This window comes from Microcaecilia unicolor, chromosome 3 (assembly GCF_901765095.1).
Source record: "Microcaecilia unicolor chromosome 3, aMicUni1.1, whole genome shotgun sequence".
Taxonomy (NCBI): Eukaryota; Metazoa; Chordata; class Amphibia; order Gymnophiona; family Siphonopidae; genus Microcaecilia; species Microcaecilia unicolor.
This window is the reverse complement of record NC_044033.1, coordinates 511,397,583-511,423,040: the sequence shown is the minus strand read 5'-3', so window position 1 is coordinate 511,423,040 and position 25,458 is coordinate 511,397,583. Positions and strand designations below refer to the sequence as shown.

Genomic DNA, 25,458 nt, shown 5'->3' with positions numbered 1-25,458 from the left:
GGGCACATATTCTTCCGGGATCCTTCTTCCGGGAGCTGGGCCATAGGCCAGATTACCTCCACGTGACCTCTAGGTATTCCTCGGATTGGTGGTGGTGGTGATGGCGCGGGGCGGGGCTTCCTGATGCTCGTTTCAGCTGTTGTCTCTCTCGCGCTCTCCGTCTGGTGTAGCGCGTGAAGCCGGGGGGGCCTCGTCGTTTCCATTGTGTCACGGGCCGTGTTGATATGCTGAATGTTCCCGCTGCGGCTTTCCCGGCGCCCGGCTCCCAGCAGAGGGCGGCCGAGGCAGGGAGGAAGAAGGTGAGCCGGGGGGTGGGGGGAAGTGGTGCTGCTGCTGCTGCCCTGGGTCTTCGCTTTCCTTTTTTGAGCGCTGCCGTTGCTTCTTCCATTGAGCTGCTTCGGAGCCAGAGAGGAAGTTGCAACTGTGCTTCTGTGGAGGTTCCTTTTTTTTCTTACAAAGATGGTAGAGATTGTAGTGAATCCAGACTGCCCCAATTTGACTGCCCCTATCGGACCGACCGTTCACTTGTCTATTAGATTGTAAGCTCTTTGAGCAGGGACCGTCCTTCTTTGTTAATTTGTACAGCGCTGCGTAACCCTAGTAGCGCTCTAGAAATGTTAAGTAGTAGTAGTAGTATTACATAGAGCAGTGTTTTAAACCAGAGCTGAGATTGTGATGTCATAATGCCTCATTCCACCAATGCCTAAGAGCCAACCTCATCAGTGATGTCACAATGGCTTGACTGTCCTATATTTGTCTCACTCTTATCTATTAGATTGTAAGCTCTTTGAGCAGGGACTGTCCTATGTTAAATTGTACAGCGCTGCGTAACCCTAGTAGCGCTCTAGAAATGTTAAGTAATAGTAGTAGTAGTATTACATATAGCAGTGATTTAACCAGAGCTGAGATTGTGATGTCATAATGCCTCATTCCACCAATGCCTAAGAGCCAACCTCATCAGTGATGTCACAATGGCTCGACTGTCCTATACTTGGCCCACTTCCCCCCTTAGAGTGAAGAGTTTCAGTCTCTGGTATCCAGAGCTGAGATTGTGATGTCATAATGCCTCATTCCACCAATGCCTAAGAGCCAACCTCATCAGTGATGTCACAATGGCTTGACTGTCCTATATTTGTCTCATTCTTATCTATTAGATTGTAAGCTCTTTGAGCAGGGACTGTCTCTCTTTGTTAAATTGTACAGCGCTGCATAACCCTAGTAGCGCTTAGAAATGTCAAGTAGTAGTAGTATGTTGCTATTCCACTAGCAACATTCCATGTAGAAGGCTGCGCAGGCTTCTGTTTCTGTGAGTCTGACGTCCTGCACGTACGTGCAGGACGTCAGACTCGCAGAAGCCTGCGCGGCCACATTGGTGATCTGCAAGGGCCGACTTCTACATGGAATGTTGCTCCTATTGGAGATTGCTTGGAATCAACTTCCTGAGCCCTTACGCCAAGCCCCCTCCCTACCCATCTTCAAATCCTTGCTCAAAGCCCACCTCTTCGATGTTGCTTTCGGCACCTAACCTTTATACCTTTCAGGAAATCTAGACTGCCCCTATTTGACTGACTGTACATTTGTCCTTTAGATTGTAAGCTCCTTTGAGCAGGGACTGTCCTTCTATGTTAAATTGTACAGCGCTGCGTAACCCTAGTAGCGCTTTAGAAATGTTAAGTAGTAGTAGTAGTATTACATATAGCAGTGATTTAACCAGAGCTGACATTGTGATGTCATAATGCCTCATTCCACCAATGCCTAAGAGCCAACCTCATCAGTGATGTCACAATGGCTGATGTCCTATATTTGTCTCACTCTTATCTATTAGATTGTAAGCTCTTTGAGCAGGGACTGTCTCTCTTTGTTAAATTGTACAGCGCTGCGTAACCCTAGTAGCGCTCTAGAAATGTTTAGTAGTAGTAGATGCCAAGTTCCTCAGTTTCAGGCTGCAACCCTCTGCAATTGTAGGATTCATTGTAATCGTGTGCAGGATTATGCTGTGTCTAAGTCTCATAATGCACTAGACAATTACATTTGTGGCGTGGATGCAAGACCAAAAAATCCACACAATGCAAAATGACTCTCAAAGAGCTCAGAGACCAAAGCTAGATCTCACAGAGCTGAAATGGACACAATGGTCCTCTCTTCATCATAGGCAAAAAAAAAAAAACCCTGGTGCCACAGTTCTAAAAAATATCCAAAACACTATTTTTTGCTTATATTTTTCTTTTAAAGTGATAACAAACAATAACTGATTTTCAGTGCATCAATCGCTGCTAGGAACTATTAGAGCCTAACAAGCTATCCAATATGTACTGGTCCACTTATCTTTATCCAGTATTATCCATGGGATGCTGCTCCCCTCTGTGCGGTACTTCATGCTGCCCTGAGCCAACGATGGTCAGCGTTTCGCTGCTTCTTCAGGGTTTCAGGCTGCAATTAAGTCTCATAATGCACAAGTATGGGGTGGTGGTTAGAAATCAAGTATTGTCCCCAGACCCTCCAGCCTGGAACTGGCTCTTGGAATCTCGCAGATAGCTTTGCTTTTCTTTACTGTAGCCTTTGGGGATTTTAAGTTTGAGGTCACCAGTGTACATTTTAAAGAGCGGTATTTGTGCGGAGAAGTATGATTGGCCTTAGTTTATTTCATAGTGAATACTGACATTGTATTAGAATTGATGTGTAAATGTAATAAGGCTTTCCACACCTCTCCTGAGAAAATCTCTGCCAGTCAAGTTTTCAGGATTCTGTCTGTGCTGCATGTTCTTTCCTGTGGATTGTTCCATGTTTAGGGAGGGGCAGTCAAAACAGCCCCAACAAAAAAGCCCCTGACATAATATTTATTTATTTATTTGTTACATTTGTATCCCACATTTTCCCACCTATTTGTAGGCTCAGTGTGGCTTACATAGTACAGGAGAGGCATTTGCAGACTCCGGTGTAAACAAATACAAAGTGATGTTGTGGTCAGATAAAGTTCATGTGGCACAGCCACATTTGGGAATCGTACAACGGAAGAGTTGTGTTATGTCCATTACGTTCTTTAGTTTGTTGTGTTGCAAAGATCAGGCATTTATGTTGGATCGGTAGGGTAAGCAGGTTAATTTTTAGTGTTTTCCAGAAGTTTAGGTGGTCGTTTGTAGTTTTCAAGGCTTTTGGTAATGCGTTCCACATAGTCTCTGACAAAACGGCCTGCCCACATTAAGGCCCTCTACATATTAGCTCCTTATAAAACGGGCTGACGTATTAGTCCCGCCTCCGACAAAATCGCCCAATCAGGCAATGCTCACTCACCCATTACTAGGTGCCACCAGTTCTTTAGAACACTGAGCCATTGCTGTTTACGTGATTCAGTTTAAGGGCCCTGTTAACTAAGGCTCGTTAGCGTTTTTAATGCGCCTACAATTAGCATGTGCGCTAACCGTGTGGGTGCCTGTAGGGATATTGTAGGCGAATACATGGTTTAACGCACATTAAAAGATGTTAATGCGCCTATAACGCGGCTTAGTAAACAGGGCCCTAAATGTTCTACTCAGACCTGCCATTTTTTAAAATTAGTATAGCGGTGCTCCACTGCTAGTGTATGTTTGCATTAACTTCTCTTACTGACCTTTAAATGCATCCATTCTGCAGCCCCCCATTACCTCTCCACTCTCATCTCTCCCTACATTCCTCCCCGTGAACTCCGCTCACTAGACAAATCTCTCTTGCCGTCCCCCTTCTCCTCCACTGCTAACTCCAGGCTTCTTTCCTTTTTCCTCATGGCACCTTATGCCTGGAATAGACTTCCTGAGCCTGTACGTCTAGCTCCATCTCTACCTGTTTTTAAATCTATGCTGAAAACCCACCTTTTCACCGCTGCTTTTCACCTGTGTGAGACTCTTCCTTTTTTTATTTTTACTACTGGCGTTTTTAAGAAAGTAGGCGCTTTTTGTCAGACGTATACATTTTTTAAGCTAGTAATGTGTTGATAGCGTCTATTGCAAGCTAGGATGTAGTGTTTCATTGCATGTTTCTCAGAAGGAGTGCCATTTTTTATGAACATATATTTTTACGAATATTCTTATAGTTGTGGGTATTCCTACTACTACTATAAATCACTTCAGGCACAGGCAGCTCCATGTGACTCTGGGCAAGTCACTTAACCCTCCATTGCCCCATGTAAGCCGCATTGAGCCTGCCATGAGTGGGAAAGCGCGGGGTACAAATGTAACAAAAATAAAATAGATACTATTGGAGGTTCTACATGGAATGTTGCTACTATTGGAGATTCTACATGGAATGTTGCTATTCCACTAGCAACATTCCATGTAGAAGGCTGCGCAGGCTTCTGTTTCTGTGAGTCTGACGTACGTGCAGGACGTCAGACTCAGAAGCAGAAGCCTGTGCGGCCACACATTGGTGATCTGCAAGGGCCGACTTCTTCTACATGGAATGTTGCTACTATTGGACATTCTGCATGGAATGTTGCTACTGTTGGAGATTCTACATGGAATGTTGCTATTCCACTAGCAACATTCCATGTAGAAGGCTGCGCAGGCTTCTGTTTCTGTGAGTCTGACGTCCTGCACATACGTGCAGGACGTCAGACTCGCAGAAGCCTGCGCGGCCACATTGGTGATCTGCAAGGGCCGACTTCTACATGGAATGTTGCTAGTGGAATAGCAACATTCCATGTAGAATCTCAAATAGTAGCAACAGTGGAGGAGTGGCCTAGTGGTTAGGGTGGTGGACTTTGGTCCTGGGGAACTGAGGAGCTGAGTTCGATTCCCACTTCAGGCACAGGCAGCTCCTTGTGACTCTGGGCAAGTCACTTAACCCTCCATTGCCCCATGTAAGCCGCATTGAGCCTGCCATGAGTGGGAAAGCGCGGGGTACAAATGTAACAAAAATAAAATAGATACTATTGGAGATTCTAGATGGAATGTTGCTACTATTGGAGATTCTACATGGAATGTTGCTACTACTGGAGATTCTACATGGAATGTTGCTTAACCCTCCATTTCCCCATGTAAAACACATTGAGCCTGCCATGAGTGGGAAAGCGCAGGGTACAAATGTAACAAAAAACAAAAAAAAACAAAAACAGGTAGGCCTTTAGCCCGGATTTGAAGGCAGCCAGGGATGGAGCTAGACGTAATGGGTATTCCATTTTGTATTAAGACTGTTAGTCTTTTTAACGTTTTGGGAAAGACTTTTTGTTTAGCACAACTTGGCAACAACCTTGTAACTTTTTTTTCGGATGGCCTGTTTATTATTTATTACTTTTGAAATTTAACATATATATTTTTCTTTTTGCATGTTGACATGTTTCTGTCAGTTTCTTTGATTTTTATTATGACGAACAAGTCGCTATTTTACTTTCTCATATGTTTTGCATGGATACCAGATATTGTGGCTTGACTGATACAATTTTAAGTAATTAAAAAAACATTTTTTTGGAGAGATGCCTATTTTTGTCAAGGGGGTTATTTTGTGGGAGGGGCCGATTTGTTAGGGCGCTGTTTCTGAGCGAATGAAGTATGTAATCCAGAGCTTGGAAGCACCGATACAGTGCAAAGGCCGGAGTTTCTTTTTCTATGCTAAAATTAGGTTTGTAAAAAAAAAAAAAAAAAGTTAAAACTTCTAAAGGGTACCCTTTTTCTGGATGTTCATGTTGTTTGGTGACTTAAATTGATGGGCGCTGATTCAGAGAACCTCTCAGATTTTCCTTGCAATTAGCATTTTTAATTTAATTTTCCTTTTTGCAGATGTTAAACATGTAAAGTTTTAGCTCGAGTCCAGTGTTAAATGTGTTTTTTATGTTATAACAATTTTATTGATGACAAACCAAAGCATACACATCCAAAATTGCAGTGATACACTGTTCAGATACGAGAATTCATGTAATACAAGCAATAATGCCATCTGTCATCAGCCTTTTAACCATTTTTATCCCCACCCCACCCCTGTATTGCATTATTCAACAATCTTTATTGGGGACACATTCAATACAAACCATACGGTAAATAGCATAACATCTGATTACACACAATCAATTTAAGAAACCTCAACAATTATTACCAACTGAAAACCGTCATCAAGTTTTTTAAAATGAACAATTCAACCCCCCCCCACCAAACCCCCCTTCAGCTCACAAGACGAGAAAATGGGAACCCATAACGAATTACAACACCTCACCACTTCACCTTATTCCAACATTTATCTTTCTATAACTTTGCTTAGACCTTTTTTCTTCATCCAGAATCTTTTTTGTAACACCAATTGTATCCATCTCCTGGAATGGCGATGCCATAACAGGTGCTTGTAAGCCACATTGAGCCTGCAAATAGGTGGGAAAATATGGGGTACAAATGCAATAAATAAAAGAAAAAAAAACAAAGGGGGGAGAGGGAGGGGTTCCAACCAGGACGGGACCTGCGCGACTAAGGCCTACCCACCCGGCAGGTTCCAACACTCCTGACCCTGTAACAGAGCATCTCGACCCTCACCAAGTCAGCCATCAAGCTAAAGAGAATTCAAGAGCAGACTCTTGGCCCTTTGCGGAAGGAGTTCATATGCATCCCATACTGCATGAAAAACCTTTAATCTTTTAGGGGTTTGCCTAGCATAGAAGCATCAGGGCATGCAGTCGATTTCTCCATGTCCAAAAAGATGGAGCTACCTCCCCAACCCAAACCCCAAGGATCACTTTCTTGCCCAGAACCCCAGCTTTCCAGAGAAACAGAATTTGTGCCCGATTGCGGATGCGAAAGATTTCATAATTATCCAATAATACGGCTGCAGGAGAAAACGGTAAGTCGCAGCCCAATAGCCTCCCCAAATAATTTAAAACGGCTCTCCAAAAAACCTTCACCTTCCGGCATTCCCAAAAGGCATGGATAAATGAGTTAGACCCTTGTTGACATTTCTGACAGACCGGGGACTCTACCGCCCCTATCTTAAAACATTCAGTCTTGAGCAAAATATGCCCTATGTAGAGTCCGAAATTGACACTCTCTCAACTCAATGCTCACCGAGATCTCAGGGATCCGTTTGATAAGCTTCAGAGGCTCTGTGGCAATACCTGATCTCCCCAAATCCTGACCCCACGTCCGAGGTTGGGAGCTCGACTGCAATGCTTTGTGCAACCCGGAAACTGATAGACGCCCATCCCGAACTTTATCAAAGAATGCCCGTAAACTTACACCCAAGGACGGAACAAGAGCCCCCTGATCCAAAGAAAGTACATAATTGAAAATAAGCCATCAAAGTTAAATGTGTTTTTCACATTGCATTTTTGTCTGTTGTGTTTATAGACACCTTTAAAACCTGGAAGGAGTCTTATGGACTGGATTCGCTTGACCAAGAGTGGAAAAGACTTAACAGGTCTTCAGGGGAGATTGATCGAGGTGACTGAAGAAGAGCTTGCAAGACACAATAGGAAAGAGGATTGCTGGATATGTATAAGAGGTAAACAGAACAAAGATTTTCACGCACAAGCTTTATATCTATATCCACTAGCCGTTGAGCCCGTAAAAAACGGGCTAGTAAAGGAAGGGGGGGGGGGTTGAAAGGCCCCCCCCCCCCCCTGGATAGGTCGCCACCGCCCCTCCCCCCCGGAGTCCCCTCCGCCACCCTTCCACCCCGGAGTCCCCTCCACCACTCCTCCACCCGGCCCGGGTACCTGGCTTCACTACTCAAACCGCCGGAACGCAGCACACAGCTCATCTGAGCTGCCGTCGGCCTTCCTTCTTCTCTGCGTGTGTTCCGCCCTCGTGTGACGTAACGTCGGCGAGGGCGGGACACAGGCAGGTAAAGAAGGCCGACGGCAGCTCAGATGAGCAGTGTGCTGCGTTTCGGCGGTTTGAATAGTGAAGCCAGGTACTCGGGCCGGGTGGAGGGTGGGTGGCGGCGGTTCCCTCAGTCGCAGGTGCGCAGGTTCCCTCTCTGTCACGCCCCCGTCATCACGTATTGGCGCAGGGGCGGGACAGAGAGGGTCTGTACTGCGCAATTGCGACTGAGTACGCCTCTTGCCGTTTATATGTTTGATATCCACAAACGGAGGCTCACTGACTTGGTGTAACTGAGGCCAGGGTTTGGATCTCTCTCTCCTGCTACTCAAGGTAGGGGTGAAATAGGATTTTAGGGTGCAGGTTGCCCAGGTGCAGACACATCTACAACTGGTGATTGGAAGCACGGCTCTGTACCTGTGAATGTGAAACTGTCTTCTTCTAACATCCAAAACTTCTGTGTGAGTTTGCTAGTTGTTATACATTTCAGATGCTAGAAAGCTGTATTGTCTTGTGTTTTCCTGCTGCCATGCTATTTTGTTCTGGTTCAGTATAGAGTCTGTGGCCTTTGTTTACAAAGCTGTGATAGTGATTCCTGCGTAGCAGATGCAACAGCGCCCATAGGAATTGAAAGAGCCTCGTTGCATTTGTCACGCCGGGAATCACCACTGTAGCTTTGTAAAAGGAGCATTATATATTCCAGCAAGCCTGGCAGTCCTGCGTCCAGCTTTGGTGTTGGATTGAGTTTATTTATTCTGAGATAAGTAAAGGATGCGGAGAAGGAAATAAATTCCATCATCTAATATAATAATTTGCACCTCCAACGTTCTGAAGCTGACTCCGTAGCAGTGAAGCCGTGTAGTGTTCGTAGAGTTCGTAATCGCCCAGGGAAAGAAACGCGACATCAGAAGGCGAAGGGACCAACCACAAGCCTCCCACTCGCTCTCAGTGCCCCGCCATCGGAGGGAAGGGAAGGCTGCATATAATATTCACCCACCGGAAATTTGTTCCCTCCCTCAGAGTTCCATGGTCGTCGTCCGTCCCCCCTCCCTCCCAGTTACAGGCCCCCTCCCTCTGAATTTTAAGTCATCCTGACCTACCTTGCGCGGTAAAAAGCGTGCAGGCTCGGCACTTACTCCAGTTTTCCCTTCTCTGTCTCTCAGCTCTAGTCCTGCCCTTGGGGAAACAGGAAATGAGGACGTGACCAGAGCTGAGAGACAGAGAAGGGAAAGCTGAAGTAAGTGCCAAGCCTGCACGCTTTTTACCGCTGCCGCCGGCCGCCGTAACCCCGACGAGGTAAGTCAGGATGACTCTTAAAATTCGGAGGTAGGGGGCCTGGAACTGGAAGGGAAGGAGGGAGGGACGATGACCCTGGAACTCGGAGAGAGGGACGACGACCCTGGAACTGGGAAGAAGGTAGGGGGGACCCTGGAACTGGGAAGAAGGGAAGGGGGACCCTGGAACTGGGAGGGAGGGAGGGGGAGGGTCGCTGGAACTGCCCTTAAAAACATTAATGGCAGAAGGTGATTACCTTGCTAGCGCCCATTTCATTTCAATGAGAAACTGGCTTTTTTTTTTTTTTTTACTAGTCTTCTTATGTTTTAGGCAGTGATATCTGTTTTGCTCAGGTAGTTTCCACCAACAATGTAGAAAACAGGAAGTGAACCACCTGAAGTCACTGGATTTGCTCCAATATATAGAACATATGGGACCAATCCAGTAATTTCTGGCATTGAGAAAATACTAATGCCCTGCCTTTCTTCAAATAATGTTTCCTCTACTTATTGTTCATACATCTCCTTTAGCTTGTGTTCTCTATCTCATAGTAACATAGTAGATGATGGCAGAAAATGACCTGCACGGCCCATCCAGTCTGCCCAACAAGATGAACTCGTATGTGTATACCTTACCTTGATTTGTACCTGTCTTTTTCAGGGCACAGATCGTATAAGTCTGCCCAGCACTATCCCTACCTCCCAACCACCAGTCCCGCCTCCCACCACCGGATCTGGCACAGACCGTATAAGTCTGCCCAACACTAGCCCCTCCTCCCACCACCGGCTCTGGCACAGACCGTATAAGTCTGCCCAGCACTATCCCCGCCTCTCAACCACCAGCCCCGCCTCCCACCACCGGCTCTGGCACAGACCGTATAAGTCTGCCCAACACTAGCCCCTCCTCCCACCACCGGCTCTGGCACAGACCGTATAAGTCTGCCCAACACTAGCCCCTCCTCCCACCACCGGCTCTGGCACAGACCGTATAAGTCTGCCCAGCACTATCCCCGCCTCCCAACCACCAGTCCCACTTTCCACCACCGGCTCTGGCACAGACCGTATAAGTCTGCCCAGCACTATCCCTGCCTCCCAACCACCAGTCCCGCTTCCCACCACCGGCTCTGGCACAGACCGTATAAGTCTGCCCAGCACTATCCCCGCCTCCCAACCACCAGCCCCGCCTCCCACCACCGGCTCTGGCACACACCGTATAAGTCTGCCCAACACTAGCCCCTCCTCCCACCACTGGCTCTGGCACAGACCGTATAAGTCTGCCCAGCACTATCCCCGCCTCCCAACCACCAGCCCCGCCTCCCACCACCGGCTCTGGCACAGACCGTATAAGTCTGCCCAGCACTATCCCTGCCTCCCAACCACCAGCCCCGCCTCCCACCACCGGCTCTGGCACAGACCGTATAAGTCTGCCCAGCACTATCCCCGCCTCCCACCACCGCTCTGGCACAGACCGTATAAGTCTGCCCAGCACTATCCCCCCGCCTCCCAAACCACCAGCCCCGCCTCCCACCACCGGCTCTGGCACAGACCGTATAAGTCTGCCCAGCACTATCCCCGCCTCCCAACCACCAGCCCCGCCTCCCACCACCGGCTCTGGCACAGACTCTATAAGTCTGCCCAGCACTATCCCTGCCTCCCACCACCGGCTCTGGCACAGACCCTATAAGTCTGCCCAGCACTATCCCCGCCTCCCAACCACCAGTCCCACTTTCCACCACCGGCTCTGGCACAGACCGTATAAGTCTGCCCAGCACTATCCCTGCCTCCCAACCACCAGTCCCGCTTCCCACCACCGGCTCTGGCACAGACCGTATGAGTCTGCCCAGCACTATCCCCGCCTACCACCACCGGCTCTGGCACAGACCGTATAAGTCTGCCCAGCACTATCCCCGCCTCCCAACCACCAGCCCCGCCTCCCACCACCGGATCTGGCACAGACCGTATAAGTCTGCCCAGCACTATCCCTGCCTCCCAACCTCCAGTCCCGCTTCCCACCACCGGCTCTGGCACAGACCGTATAACTCTGCCCAGCACTATCCCCGCCTCCCCAACCACCAGTCCCGCTTCCCACCACCGGCTCTGGCAACAGACCGTATAAGTCTGCCCAACACTAGCCCTCCTCCCACCACCGGCTCTGGCACAGACCGTATAAGTCCTGCCCACACTAGCCCCTCCTCCCACCACCGGCTCTGGCACAGACCGTATAAAGTCTGCCCAGCACTATCCCCGCCCTCCCAACCACCATCCCCGCCTCCCACCACTGGCTCTGGCACAGACCCTATAAGGTCTGCCCAGCACTATCCCCCCGCCTCCCACCACTGGCTCTGGCACAGACCCTATAAGTCTGCCCAGCACTATCCCCGCCTCCCAACCACCAACCCTTCTTCCCCCCACTGGCTCCGGTCTATTTGTGGAGCTTGTTTTATTTCCTCCAGTAGTGGTGTAGGGCTACTAGTTAGTTCTCTTCTGTCTTTTTTCTTCCTTTTTGTCCTTCGTTGGTCATTGCACATTGCTATTCAGTTTTCCTCTAGCATTGTCCTTTGTATTAGTTGTACAACCCTCAGAATTTCTTCTTCATCTTCTAGTGGAAATAAAGATTAAAAGACTTATACGATCTGTGCCAGAGCCGGTGGTGGGAGGCGGGACTGGTGGTTGGGAGGTGGGGATGGTGCTGGGCAGACTTATACGGTCTGTGCCCTGAAAAGGACAGGTACAAATCAAGGTAAGGTATACACAAAAAGTAGCACATATGAGTCTATCTTGTTGGGCAGACTGGATGGACCATACAGGTCTTTTTCTGCCGTCATCTACTATGTTACTATGTTAGAGCAGCAAGCAGGTCCTTGGAGTAGACTAGTGGTCGCTGCAGTGGAGAAGGGGACCCAGGCCCATAATCCACTCTGTTATGTTTGTGGTGGAATGTGTCAGCCCACCAGAAACCTACTGTAACCACATTTAGGTGGCACCTGCAGACATAAGGGCTAGTGTAATAGTGTGTAGTTGGATACAGTAGGTTTTGGAGGGCTCACCATACATAGAAGGGGGTAAGGGCGAGATGTGTACCTGGGACCTTTATCTGAAGTCCACTGCAGTGCCTCCTAGGGTGGCCCACTGCTCTTCTAGGATGTCTCTGAGGCCAGTCTACTAAGAATGCTGGCTCCTCCTACTTCCTAATGGCTTGATTTTTGTGTTTTTCACTTGGACTTTTTATTTATGTTTTAAATGGACCAAAAAGATAAATTCACAACGCACAAGAACATCTAACAAATGGGCATTTTTTGGGGGGACCGGGGGGGGGGGGGACATTTTGCTATTTCAAAAATCGCTACATTCACCACTTGGATTCTGGGTGTTTTGAGCAAAACCTCCAAAGTCAGACTTGGACGTCATATCAGAAATGCTCTTCGTACAGGCCTATGTATCTTTTTAAACTATGAGCACAGAACCTGCAGAAATCTTAGCTAAAATAAGTACATAAATAATGCCATACTGGGAAAAGACCAAAGGCCCATCAAGCCCAGCATCCTGTCCCCGACAGCCGCCAATCCAGGTCAAGGGCACCCGGCAGCTTCACAAACATACAAACATTCTATACATGTTATTCCCGAATTTGTGGATTGTTCCCAAGTCCATTTAGTAGCGGTCTATGGACTTGTCCTTTAGGAAATCGTCCAAACCCTTTTTAAACTCTGCCAAGCTAACCGCCTTTACCACAAAATGAACCCACCTCCTTGGGAGTACGTGTACATACATGCGTGTTTTTATAAAGCGTGCATGTAGTTTGGAACTCTGCCCAAACTATGCCTCTCAACGTGCTTACACATGAGTCAAATAGACCTGTACCCTTTGTCATTGCGTGAACTTGATCCCTCTTTATTTTGTAAGAGACCATTTGTGTGAAGACGCCTTTGTAAAATTTCCCCTTGTGACGCTGTAATAAATAAATAAATAAAGAATGTTATGGTAAAATTTGTTTGGTTATATGCTAGAAAGATTCACATACTTTCTGCACAGCACTTATCGATATCAAAAAAATTTTGTATGACAGTCGGTCAAGATTTAATATTGAGTTCAAAATCGATTTTTACTAAAAAAAAAAAATACGGGATTGTAGAAGAGCCCTAGTTGCAAAGAAGAAGGAAAGCCAGAAGGGTGTATGGCATTGCAGCAAGAATGAAACTGGCTTTGTGGTCCTTAGCTGTCATAATCTGTTAATACAGTCTCTGTTCTCGCTATCTGCGCATTCGGTATTCACAGATTCGCTTATTCACTCAAAATAAAGTGTGACCTGTTTTCGCTGTACACGGGCATTTTCACTTATTCACAGCCATGCACAGTGTAGTGCAAGTGCAAATTAAAGTGTATTCCCATGAGGAAGAAGATATTCATAGAGCAGTGCGTGAGTATTGTTATACCAAAAGACTGTATATACTGTACTTTAAAAAGTGTATAAAATACATTGATTAAATGCACAGTACCATAACCGGTAGTAGTGAGCCCTTGTGCCTCGACAGAGCACGGCAGAGATGGAGTGCTACCGCACTCAGTCAGGCAGCCAGACAACCCCTAGCTTCACCTGGAAATCGACCACCGTTCAACGGGAGTTGAGCTCCCAGCTGCAGGCGGCCACCAGGACTTCTGGAACCGGCGGGGTTGCACAGCCGCTGACCAGGATGGCAGGAAACAGACACAGTCCAGAACCAGTACTCCGACAGGCAAAGAATAGTCAAAATCAATCCAGGGTCAAGGCAGGCAGCAAACAAGCGTAATCCGAGAAAACTAGCCAAGGTCCGGTGCACAGGTAAACAGGAACAGAATAGTCAGTGAACAGCACTCCCACAGCAACTCCTCAGAACAATTGAGGCCGAAGCAAAGAAGGCCTGGAGGCAGTGCTTTAAATAGTGAAGCAATCAGAGCAAACCAAACTCAGGTGCATCCAACATGGCAGCCCCCCATAGGAGATCCTCCCACGACCAGATATGGAGTTCCTTCCTGTTCTCGTTTAGACAAGATGGCTGCCCCCTCCTGAGCTAGCCAAGATGGCTGCTGCTCTTGCTCCAAGCCGGATGACGGGTTAGGAAACAGAAACCAACCCATCCTGGAGAAGTGTAGCAGAGCGTAACAGTAAGCTGCCCTTTATAAGAAGGATACACAAAATGATGAGTTTATGGTGTTAGATAGCAAAACGTTTAAGTGTACAGGGTCATAGAGGTACCTAACCTTCTTTTTTTCTCATAGGATCAGTAGTTCTGTATTTCTGTTTTCAGTATTCACAGGGTTTTCTAGCAACCTAACCCCAGCAAATAGTGAGAAAGGACTGTAGTTCTTACTGTATTAGGCCCCCTTTCACCTCTCCAGTTTGGGTCTTTCTCTTTGTCTGTCTGATTTTTATTTGGATGCCTTGACATTTGTTTATTATCTAAACTCCTCTTATCTGTGTTGTGTTTACCATTGTTGCTACTTCCCTTGCTATCTTCTCCTTGCCTTTGTCATCCTCCCTCTTTTTTTCTTTTCTTTTTATCATACGCTTCGATCATCCTACTTGGATATTCCTTGCTGTACAACCTTCTCACATCCTTTCACTTCCACCTTTCACAAATATTTTGTTCTGTTTTATTCTTTTCCAAGTCTGTTTTTTGTCTTGCTTCTTAACCCTGTCACTCCCTCTTTGTCCTTTCCTTTCTTTTCCTACTCAGCGCATTTTACTGTACTTCTAATTTAAATACAGTCTCTAATATTGACATGCAAAATACCCTCACGAACTGTAGGCACATATAGAGTCAGACAGTCACTGAGGGTAGTAATTAGTCTCCTTGTAGTCTTGTATACTTTTCTTTAATTGTACTTTTGACCTTAGAGGTTCAGGTGTTTGACCTTAGAGGTTCAGGTAGTGTTTGTATCCAGGAAGGAAAATGCCAAGGTAGAAATATATATAAACATATATTATTTATTATTAGGATAACAATAATTAGCAAATATGGCAAGCAAGCTTACAAAACAAATATTAATGACTAGTAAAAAGGCCCGTTTCGTAAACAAATGAAACGGGCACTAGCAAGGCTATAGAGAGAGTGAGAGTGTGTATATGTATGAGTGTCTGTGTGTGTGTGACACAGAGAAAGTGTGTGTGTGTGTGTCTCTGTGTGAAAGAGAGTGTGCACAGGTAGGGTGAAAATGAAGAGACAGCAGTGTAATTTTACTTAGGACAGCTGAACCATTTGAGGCGTGTTTGTGTATATGTGTGTGGGTGCGTGTGTGTGTGAGATACAGACAGTGTAAGTGTGTGCGTGTGTGTGCGTGTGTGTGTGAAAGTGAGTGTGAAAGGGTAGGGTCAAAATGAAGAGACAGCATTATAATTGTACATAGCACAGCACAAACATTTGAGGCAGTTCTTGCCTTATCTCCCCTGCCGCCCCCTCCGTACCCAACGATTCGTTCCTTGTCTTCCATCCCCTCTGTGTCCCATGTGTATGTGTGTGAGAGAGAGAGAGAGAGAGAGAGAGGTGCTAGCAGTCCCTGTGATAGTGACAGGTCAGTTGCTCCTTATAGCCAGTTAAGGGTGAGAGTGTGTGTGTATGTGCTGGTTTTTTTCCTTCCCTCATATGCCCTCCGTGTCCGTTGTTTGTGTGGAGATCAGAGATCTATATGGTCCTTTTAGCGCTGCTGTTGACGTCGCGTAGCAACTGTTGCTGCTGGTTTTCATTGTTCCACGATGTGTCTTATGTCACGTTCCGTCGCTTAGTAACGGGTTCGCGATGCGATTGGTTGAGTGTCATTGATCCGCCCTCGACGTCATGACGTTTTATGGGGGGGGGCGGGGCCAACACTCATGGGTGAATTCCTGGTTTCACCACCATGCATTTGGAACGTTGGGACTTGTGGAGGCTTCAGAACGTTAGAGGTGCGTTTTATATAGAGAGATTACACAACATGGATACTTGTGTATATATTTTGTTACAGAACTGCGATGCTTCCTATGAACAGATAAATATATTTGTTGCTATAGATTCTCAGGTACTTGGTCTATAAGCCTAACTTGTCCTTTGCAAGCTGAGGACAAAAAGCTAACTAAGCCCCAAAGCCATAGAAGAGACACCTTCTCTCACCCTTTGTGACCAGCAACGTCTTGGGTGATGGCATCTTAGTGCTACTGTCTCTTAGTAGTGACAGAGCAATGAAGAACGTGAAAGTGTGTAATGGAATACGTTTTCTTAGCACTGTAAATTTGTTTTTTATGTTCCCCTGCAAGCAGATCTGAATTCTTAGCTCTGAAATTATACTGGCAAAAGCACAGACACAGGCCAAATGTAATATTTTTATAGTCAAGTCAAACAATAATCGGGGATAATAATGACAAGAAAGAGAGCGAATATAAAATAGCACCTCGAATATTGTGTTCAGTTTAAGACTGGTTTAAAGCAATTGTCCTACTGCCTGGTTAAGTTTATTCAGGCTTGATATTACTACTACTACTACTACTATTTAGCATTTCTATAGCGCTACAAGGCATACGCAGCGCTGCACAAACATAGAAGAAAGACAGTCCCTGCTCAAAGAGCTTACAATCTAATAGACAAAAAATAAAGTAAGCAAATCAAATCAATTAATGTGCACAGGAAGGAGGAGAGGAGGGTAGGTGGAGGCGAATGGTTACAAGTGGCTACGAGTCAAAAGCAATGTTAAAGAGGTGGGCTTTCAGTCTAGATTTAAAGGTGGCCAAGGATGGGGCAAGACGTAGGGGCTCAGGAAGCTTATTCCAGGCGTAGGGTGCAGCGAGACAGAAGGCGCGAAGTCTGGAGTTGGCAGTAGTGGAGAAGGGAACAGATAAGAAGGATTTATCCATGGAGCGGAGTGCACGGGAAGGGGTGTAGGGAAGGACGAGTGTGGAGAGATACTGGGGAGCAGCATAGTGAGTGCATTTATAGGTTAGTAGAAGAAGTTTGAACAGGATGCAAAAACGGATAGGGAGCCAGTGAAGGGTCTTGAGGAGAGGGGTAGTATGAGTAAAGCGACCCTGGCGGAAGATGAGACGGGCAGCAGAGTTTTGAACCGACTGGAGAGGGGAGAGGTGACTAAGTGGGAGGCCAGCAAGAAGCAGATTGCAGTACCGATGCTACCTCAAGCGAGATCAAAGCGGTTTACAATGATACAATAAATAGAATATCAATAAAAGAACGCCGTTAATAGGCAGGAAAGAATAACTACATTCAAACTAGAGAAATATATATTACATCAACAAACAAAGATAATAGATAAAAATAATAAATACAAACAAAGTGCCATTGATTATTGGCAGCTTAGTGTGTTTTAAGAAGGTAGGAGTCCCTCTTGTTCACTTAAACCACGCTGAATATCAACCCCTTGGTTATGAGATAGGAACTTGGGGTATGCGTATCAGGAGGCATATGAATAGGGATGTTTGATGGGCTGGTGGGTATGACAAGTGCAGAAAGGTTGGGAGGGGCGGAGAAATGGTGGGAAGGGCTGGGTTTGTGAAAGAGGTGAGTAAGGGTGAAAAGGTGAAGCTCGACAATATTTTTGTAGTGTTTATTTATTTATTACATTTGTACCCCGCGTTTTCCCACACATAGCAGGTTCAATGCGGCTTACATCCTACATAATAATTCTCACCTCCAACGTTCTGAGGCTGCCTGGAACCGTGGAAAAGGAAAGTGGAGTAGATAAAAGTGATGTCATTCCTGAAGTGCCACTGATTGGCTGCTATGACATGCTGCAGGACGTTCAATAGACAGGAGTGGAAGTGAACAAAGCAAGTCTATGGTAAGCAAGGAAGCCCATTGGTTAATCTCTGATTCCACTCCCCAAAGCAGCCGTCATTCCTATACACAAAAAAAAAAGGAAACCTAGGAGCTGCTTCTCATTGCCGTTTTTACAGCTGTTTCCACTGGACAAAAGGAGTGGGGAGACACATAGACCCTGCAACTGGGAGGGGGGGGGGGACCCTGCAACTGGGAAAAAGGGAGGGGGGACCCTGCAACTGAGAAAAAGGGAGGGGGGACCCTGCAACTGGGAAAATGGGAGGATGGGGGACCCTGCAACTGGGAGGAAGAGAGGGAGGGGGGACACCCCTGCAAATGGGAGACATACCGGGGGGGGGGGGGGACGACCCTGGAACTGGGAGAGAGAGGGGACCCTGGCACATACTCTCATTCTCACACCAGGGGCGTATCTGGACTCCGGCGGTAGGGGGGGCCAGAGGGAGGGGGCACATTTTACCCCCCCCCCCCCCCCGCCATTTCCAGACCCCCCCGCCACCAACGACTCTCTCCACTCCCCCTCTAGCCGCCAACCCTCCCCCGCTGCTGTTGCTTACCTTTGCTGGCGGGGGACCCCAACCCCCCGCCAGCCGAGGTCCGCTTCCACCTGCTGCTGCCTTTAAAAATATTTCTTCACCTGGCGGGGGACCCCAACCCTGAGGTCTTTAAAGTTCTTCTTCGTCCTCCATAGCCGTGCTGCTGTTGAAAGCTGTTGAATCCAGTTCGGAGTCTGACGTCGCAGCAGTGGCGTTCCTGGACTCGATGGCACCTGGGGCGGAGCGCCGATGCGTCCCCCCCCCCGGTGCAGCGCACCCACCCTCCGGCGAAATGACACCCCCCCAGGTCGACGCCGCTGGGGGGGGGGTGGTGCTGCGGCCCGCGCCTGCTCCTCCGAGTTCGCTAAACTTCGTTTGTTCGCTGCAGCTCCCTCTGCCCCGGAACAGGAAGTAACCTGTTCCGGGGCAGAGGGAGCTGCAGCGAACGAACGAAGTTTAGCGAACTCAGAGGAGCAGGTGCACGCCGCGGCACCCCCAAGGGGCGTGCACCCGGGGCGGACCGCCCCCCCTTGGTATGCCACTGCGTCGCAGCACGTTGTACGTGCAGGAGCGTCCTGCAAGTACAACGTGCTGCGACATCAGACTCCGAACTGGATTCAACAGCTTTCAACAGCAGCACGGCTACGGAGGACGAAGAAGAACTTTACAGACCTCAGGGTTGGGGTCCCCCGCCAGCTGAAGAAATATTTTTAAAGGCAGCGGCAGGTGGAAGCGGACCTGGGCTGGCGGGGGTTGGGGTCCCCCACCAGCAAAGGTAAGCAGCGAGGGAGGGTTGACGGCGGTAGGGGGGTTCAGGGCGAAATCTGCGGGGGCCCAGGCCCCTGTGGCCCCACACAGATATGCCCCTGTCTCACACACACACTCGCACCCAGTCTCTCTCACTCTCTGTCACACACACACACACTCGCACATGCACACTCTCTCAAACATACACACTCCGAGGAAAACCTTGCTAGCGCCCGTTTCCTTTAAAACAGAAACGGGCCTTTTTTTTACTAGTATTAAATAAAATTACAAAGTCCTGAAGGAGAATATTACAACTGGGCTAAACATAGTAATAGGAAGACCAAGAGTATAAAGATGAACATGGAAAGGTGCAACAAGGATAGGATAGGCAAAAGGAAAAGGGAATGGAGGGTGTATGATGTAGGTAAGATGGCAAAGAAAGGACTAGAGAATGAGCATGAAGAAGATTGGAAAACAAAGCCTAAGATATAATCGTCGTGGGAACAGGACTCATGATGGTGGGTTTATAAGGTTAGTTCGGGACGTTTGGGTAAGCTTGCTTGAAGAGATGGGATCTCAACATTTTTCTAAAGGGTAGATAGTCGATCATTGCTCGGATGGATCTTGAGGTTAAGTGCCGTTTACTGTCGTCTACTGCACCAGTCCTACCAAGTTCTAACTTGCTGAATATTGACTCGTGGGAAAGTGACTAAAAAGGGTTGCAGGGGAGGAAAGGAAGAGAGGGAATCAAAATGGCTTGTGAATCAGGCACTCGATCTGTGGCTGTGTACTCTGATCTATCTGCCAAAAATCAGAGGACATTTTTTTAAATATATATAATCTTTGAAAAGATTTTTGTTTGCCAGATAATGTATCTGAAATAAGCCAGAAGGTTGAAATGCTTGAAAAATTCTGATTTTGCTACTGCAATTTCGACTCCTAACCGTGACTCTTACTCAACACCCTCACTTATCACCCCCACCACTGCAATTTCCCCACCCCTAGCTGTCTGTTCGTCTGTCCAATTTAGATTGTAAGCTCTGTTGAGCAGGGACTGTCTTTTCATGTTAATTTGTACAGCGCTGCGTAAGTCTAGTAGCGCTATAGAAATGTTTAATAGTAGCAGCAGTAGTATGAGCCAAGTATAGGACAGTCAAGCCATTGTGACATCACTGATGAGGTTGGCTCTGAGGCATTATGACATCACAATGTCAGCTCTGGTTAAATCACCGCAGCTCCTCAGTACCTTTCCGCTCTCATCTCTCCCTACACTCCTCCCCGCTGGGTAAATGTCTCCTGTCGTCCCCCTTCTCCCCCACTGCTAACTCCCGGCTCCGTTCCTTCTATCTCACTGCTCCCTATGCCTGGAATAGACTCCCTGAGCCAGTACGTCAGGCTCAGTCTCTGGCTGTCTTCAAGTCTAGGCTTAAAGCCCACCTCTTTGCTACTGCTTTCGACTCCTAACCATGACTCTCTTACTCAACACCCTCACTTATCACCCCTACCACTGCAATTTCCCCACCCCTAGCTGTCTGTTCGTCTGTCCAATTTAGATTGTAAGCTCTGTTGAGCAGGGACTGTCTTTTCATGTTAATTTGTACAGCGCTGCGTAAGTCTAGTAGCGCTATAGAAATGTTTAATAGTAGTAGTAGTAATTTTGGGCTCAGCTCATCTAGCTTTATTTTTGTTTGTTACAGGTCACGCCTGTTTCCTTCCTTATCCGATCAGTCGAGCACGGCTCTCGGCCAGTGTTCGCCATACCTTCCGATCTCTCACAGCTTCTTTCAGTTCTGCTATGTTCTTTCTAGTATCTTCCTTGATAATTATCTATCCCCCTAAGAATTAGCTGGATAGATACTTGTAGCACTATAGAAATGACAATTAGTAGTAGTAGTAGATACTATCAAGGAAGATACTGGAATGAACATAGCAGAACTGAAAGAAGATGTCAGACATCGGAAGGCATGGTGAACACTGATCCATAGAGTGACCGAAAGCTGTACCTGACTGATCAGATAAAGAAGGAAGGAAACAGTGCGACCTGTGCCAAACAAAAAATAAAGCTACATAAGCTAAGACCAAACTTCCTGAGCCGGTACGTAAAGCTCCATCTCTGGCCATCTTCAAATCTAAGCTAAAAGCCCTGCTGAACTAAACATGTATACTCTGGAGGAAAGGAGAAACAGGGGTGATATGATACAGACGTTCAAATATTTGAAAGGTATTAATCCGCAAACGAACCTTTTCCGGAGATGGGAAGGTGGTAGAACGAGAGGACATGAAATGAGATTGAAGGGGGGCAGACTCAAGAAAAATGTCAGGAAGTATTTTTTCACGGAGAGAGTAGTGGATGCTTGGAATGCCCTCCCGCGGGAGGTGGTGGAAATTAAAACGGTAACGGAATTCAAACATGCGTGGGATAAGCATAAAGGAATCCTGTGCCGAAGGAATGGATCCTCAGGAGCTTAGTCAAGATCGGGAGGCGGGGCTGGTGGTTGGGAGGCGGGGATAGTGCTGGGCAGACTTATACGGTCTGTGCCAGAGCCGGTGGTGGGCAGCGGGACTGGTGGTTGGGAGGCGGGGATAGTGCTGGACAGACTTGTACGGTCTGTGCCAGAGCCGGTGGTTGGGAGGCAGGGCTGGTGGTTGGGAGGTGAGGATAGTGCTGGGCAGACTTATACGGTCTGTGCCAGAGCCGGTGGTTGGGAGGAGGGGCAGGTAGTTGGGAGGCGGGGATAGTGCTGGGCAGACTTATACGGTCTGTGCCCTGAAGAGCACAGGTACAAATCAAAGTAGGGTATACACAAAAAGCAACAAATATGAGTTATCTTGTTGGGCAGACTGTGCAGGTCTTTTTCTGCCGTCATCTACTATGTTACTATGTTTTTGATGCTGCTTTTAACTCCGAACCCTTATTTTATCATCCTCACTTTAATATTCCCTTATCTCTTGTTTGTCCTGTTTGTCTGTCCTAATTAGATTGTAAGCTCTGTCGAGCAGGGACTGTCTCTTCATGTTCAAGTGTACAGCGCTGCGTACGTCTAGTAGCGCTATAGAAATAAGTAGTAGTAAGTAGTAAAATCAGAATTTTCCACCTGTTTGACTTTACATATTTAGGTTTCTAATCTCGCATGCAGTTTTAGAATTGAACACAAGATGGCTCCCTTAGCTCATTTAATGATTTTCCTAAAAGAACTATTTGCTGTTTGTAAATCTGATGTATTTTTATGAGGGTCTAGTTTTCTTATCTAGGGGTCTGTTCACAAGGCTTGCTAGGGGCTTCCACGTGGCATTGCCGACTCAGCCCATTCAAAGTGAATGGGCTGTGTCGGCACTAGCGCATAGCCAGGCGCCCTAGCGGCTTAGTAAACCCCAGCGTTAATGTAGTAGAGGAGGAGTTACTACTACTACTACTTAGCATTTCTATAGCGCTGCCAGGGTTACGCAGCGCTGTACAATTTTAGCATGGGGAAGGACAGTCCCTGCTCAAGAGAGCTTACAATCTAAAGATTACAAACTATGTAGGGAAGGTGGTTAAGCGCCAAAAGCAAGGGAGAAGAGATGGGCCTTAAGTAAGGACTTGAAGATGGGCAGGGAGGGCGCATGGCGTATGGGCTCGGGAAGTCTGTTCCAGGCATAAGGTGATGCGAGGCAGAAGGGGCGGAGTCTGGAGTTAGTGGTGTTGGAGAAGAGTACAGATAGGAGTGATTTGTCCTGAGAGCGGAGGTTACGGGCGGGAACATACGGGGAGAGGAGGGTAGAGAGGTAATGGGGGGCTGCAGATTGAGTGCATTTGAAGGTCAATAGGAGAAGCTTGAACTGAATACGGTAGCGGATAGGGAGCCAGTGAAGTGACTTGAGGAGAGTGGTGATATGAGAGTATCGGTTCACGCGGTAGATAAGACGTGCGGCGGAATTTTGGACAGCTTGAAGGGGGGATAGATGGCTAAGCGGGAGGCCAGCGATAAGAAGGTTGCAATAGTCAAGATGAGAGGTAACGAGCGACTGGACGAGGGTTCGGGTGGTCTGTTCAGAGAGGAATGGGCGAATTTTGCTAATATTATAGCGGAAGAAGCGACAGGTCTTAGCAGTCTGCTGGATATGGGCAGAGAAGGAGAGGGAAGAGTCGAAGATGACTCCGAGATTGCGGGCTGAAGAGACGGGGAGGATGAGGGCGTTGTCAACAGAGACGGAAAGTTGGTTGAGTTGATATATGAGCTGCTGTGTTTGTAGGTGTGTCCTAGGTCCTGTGCTCCATGGACGTTTTCATGAACAAGCCTTTCTGGAACTTTGGTCTGCTGGAATAAGATGGCTATGACTTTTGATTTTGCTATTAAGTAGTATAATGTATCATTTTTTGAAGTTTTTTTTTCCTTCGTCCACCAACTTGGAATACCAATAGTCAATGAGGAGTTTTCAAGTACATAGTTTTTCCTTCTTTAGGATTTTACGTTATTTATACATGTTTGTAAATGCTGTTTGTTTTACATATTTTGTATGTTTGTTAGAGTTGTTTGGAGCAAGTTTCTAGTCTTTAAATGTTATACTTGAATATCTCTCCTGCTTTTGACACTGTTGACCACACCATACGCCTAGATACGCTATCCTCGATTGGATTCCAGGGTCCTGTTCTTTCCTGGTTCTCCTCCTACCTCTCACTTCGCACTTTGTGTTCACTCTGGCGGTTCCTCTTCAACTTCCATCCCGCTTACAGTTGGTGTGCCTCAGGGTTCTGTCCTTGGACCCCTCCTCTTCTCCATCTTCACCTCTTCTCTTGGTACCCTGATTTCATCCCACGGCTTTCAGTACCATCTTTACGTGGACGATTCTCAGATCTACATCTCCACCCCTGAAAACTCAACCTTAGTCCAGGACAAAATTTCATCCTGCTTGTCTGACATTGCTGCTTAGATGTCTCAACGCCAACTAAAGCTCAACATGACCAAAACTGAACTTCTCATTTTTCCCCCTAAAGCCACCTCCCCTCTTCCTCCTTTCTCTATCTCTGTTAATGGCTCTCACATCCTCCCTGTCTCCTCGGCTCGTAACCTTGGAGTCATCTTTGATTCCTCTCTCTCCTTATCTGCACACATTCAACAGATCGCCAAAACCTGTCATTTCTTTATCTACAACATTAGCAAAATTCACCCCTTCCTTTCTGAATACGCTGCCAAAACCCTTATCCACACCCTTGTCACCTCTCGCTTGGATTATTGCAATTTACTTCTTACTGGTCTTCCGCTCAGTCATCTCTTTCCTCTCCAGTCTGTCCAAAATTCTGCAGCACGGCTTATTTTCTGCCAAAATCATTATAACCACACTAGCCCACTCCTCAAGTCACTTCACTGGCTCCCTGTCCGCTTCCGCATTCAGTTCAAACTTCTCTTACTGACCTTTAAATGCATTCATTCTGCAGCCCCACACTACCTCTCCACTCTCCCTACATTCCTCCCTGTGTACTCCACTCACTGGACAAATCTCTCTTGTCGTCCCCCTTCTTCTCCACTGCTAACTTCAGGCTTCGTTCCTTCTCCCTCGTGGCACCTTATGCCTGGAATAGACTTCCTGAGCCTGTACGTCTAGCTCCATCTCTACCTGTTTTCAAATCTATGCTGAAAACCCACCTTTTCACTGCTGCTTTTGGCTCCTAGCCACTACTCATTTGCCTCCCCCCTTGTTTTTTCTCACCCAGTACTTTCCTCGCCCTTAATTGTCTTGTCTGTCTGTATTGTTTTAGATTGTAAGCTCTATTGAGCAGGGACTTTCTCTCTGTGTCAGGTGTTCAGCGCTGCGTGCGTCTGTCTGGTAGCGCTATACAAATAATAATAAGTTAAATATTTTATTTATTTTTATTTGTTACGTATGTATCCCACATTTTCCCACCTATTTGTGGGCTGAGTGTGGCTTACGTAGTACCATCTGGGATTGTAAAGAGTCTATCTTTGAGACATTTAATGTTGTATTAGAAACAATCTGCGTGGGCACCAAGTATGAAAATGGGCACACAAGACTATAGATTTAGGGGTTCAGTGGCTGTATTGGTGGTGCATGTCACAGGAGTGCAGAATGTTCAGGATCCAGGAGAACGGACATTATTCAGAGAGGCATTCAACAGCATATACTGTCTCCTTTGCTGTATTCATTTTGCCTTCCTATTTTCTTCTTTCTCTTCTATGTATACTAGCCGTTGAGCCCGTTAAAACGGGCTAGTATGGGGTTTTTCCAAGGCCCCCTCCTCTCGCCGCTGCAGTCCCCCCCCCCCCCTGAGGTCGCTGCTACCGCTCCCCCCACCCGGAGTCACCGCCCCCCCCTCCACCCGGCCCGAGCCCTCTCTTCG

At 47.2% G+C, this 25,458-nt stretch overlaps 1 protein-coding gene across 1 annotated transcript in view; it reads left to right on the top strand.

The window, feature by feature from the left end:
* Positions 1-211: 211 nt before the first annotated feature.
* Positions 212-25,458, top strand: part of LOC115467293 (cytochrome b5 reductase 4-like) — a 178,570-nt gene continuing 153,323 nt past the window's right edge. The window contains exons 1-2 of the mRNA XM_030199138.1: positions 212-299; positions 7,296-7,449. Coding sequence (XP_030054998.1) covers positions 225-299; positions 7,296-7,449 — 229 coding nt within the window. The 5' untranslated portion in view covers positions 212-224. The remainder of the gene's footprint in view (positions 300-7,295; positions 7,450-25,458) is intronic.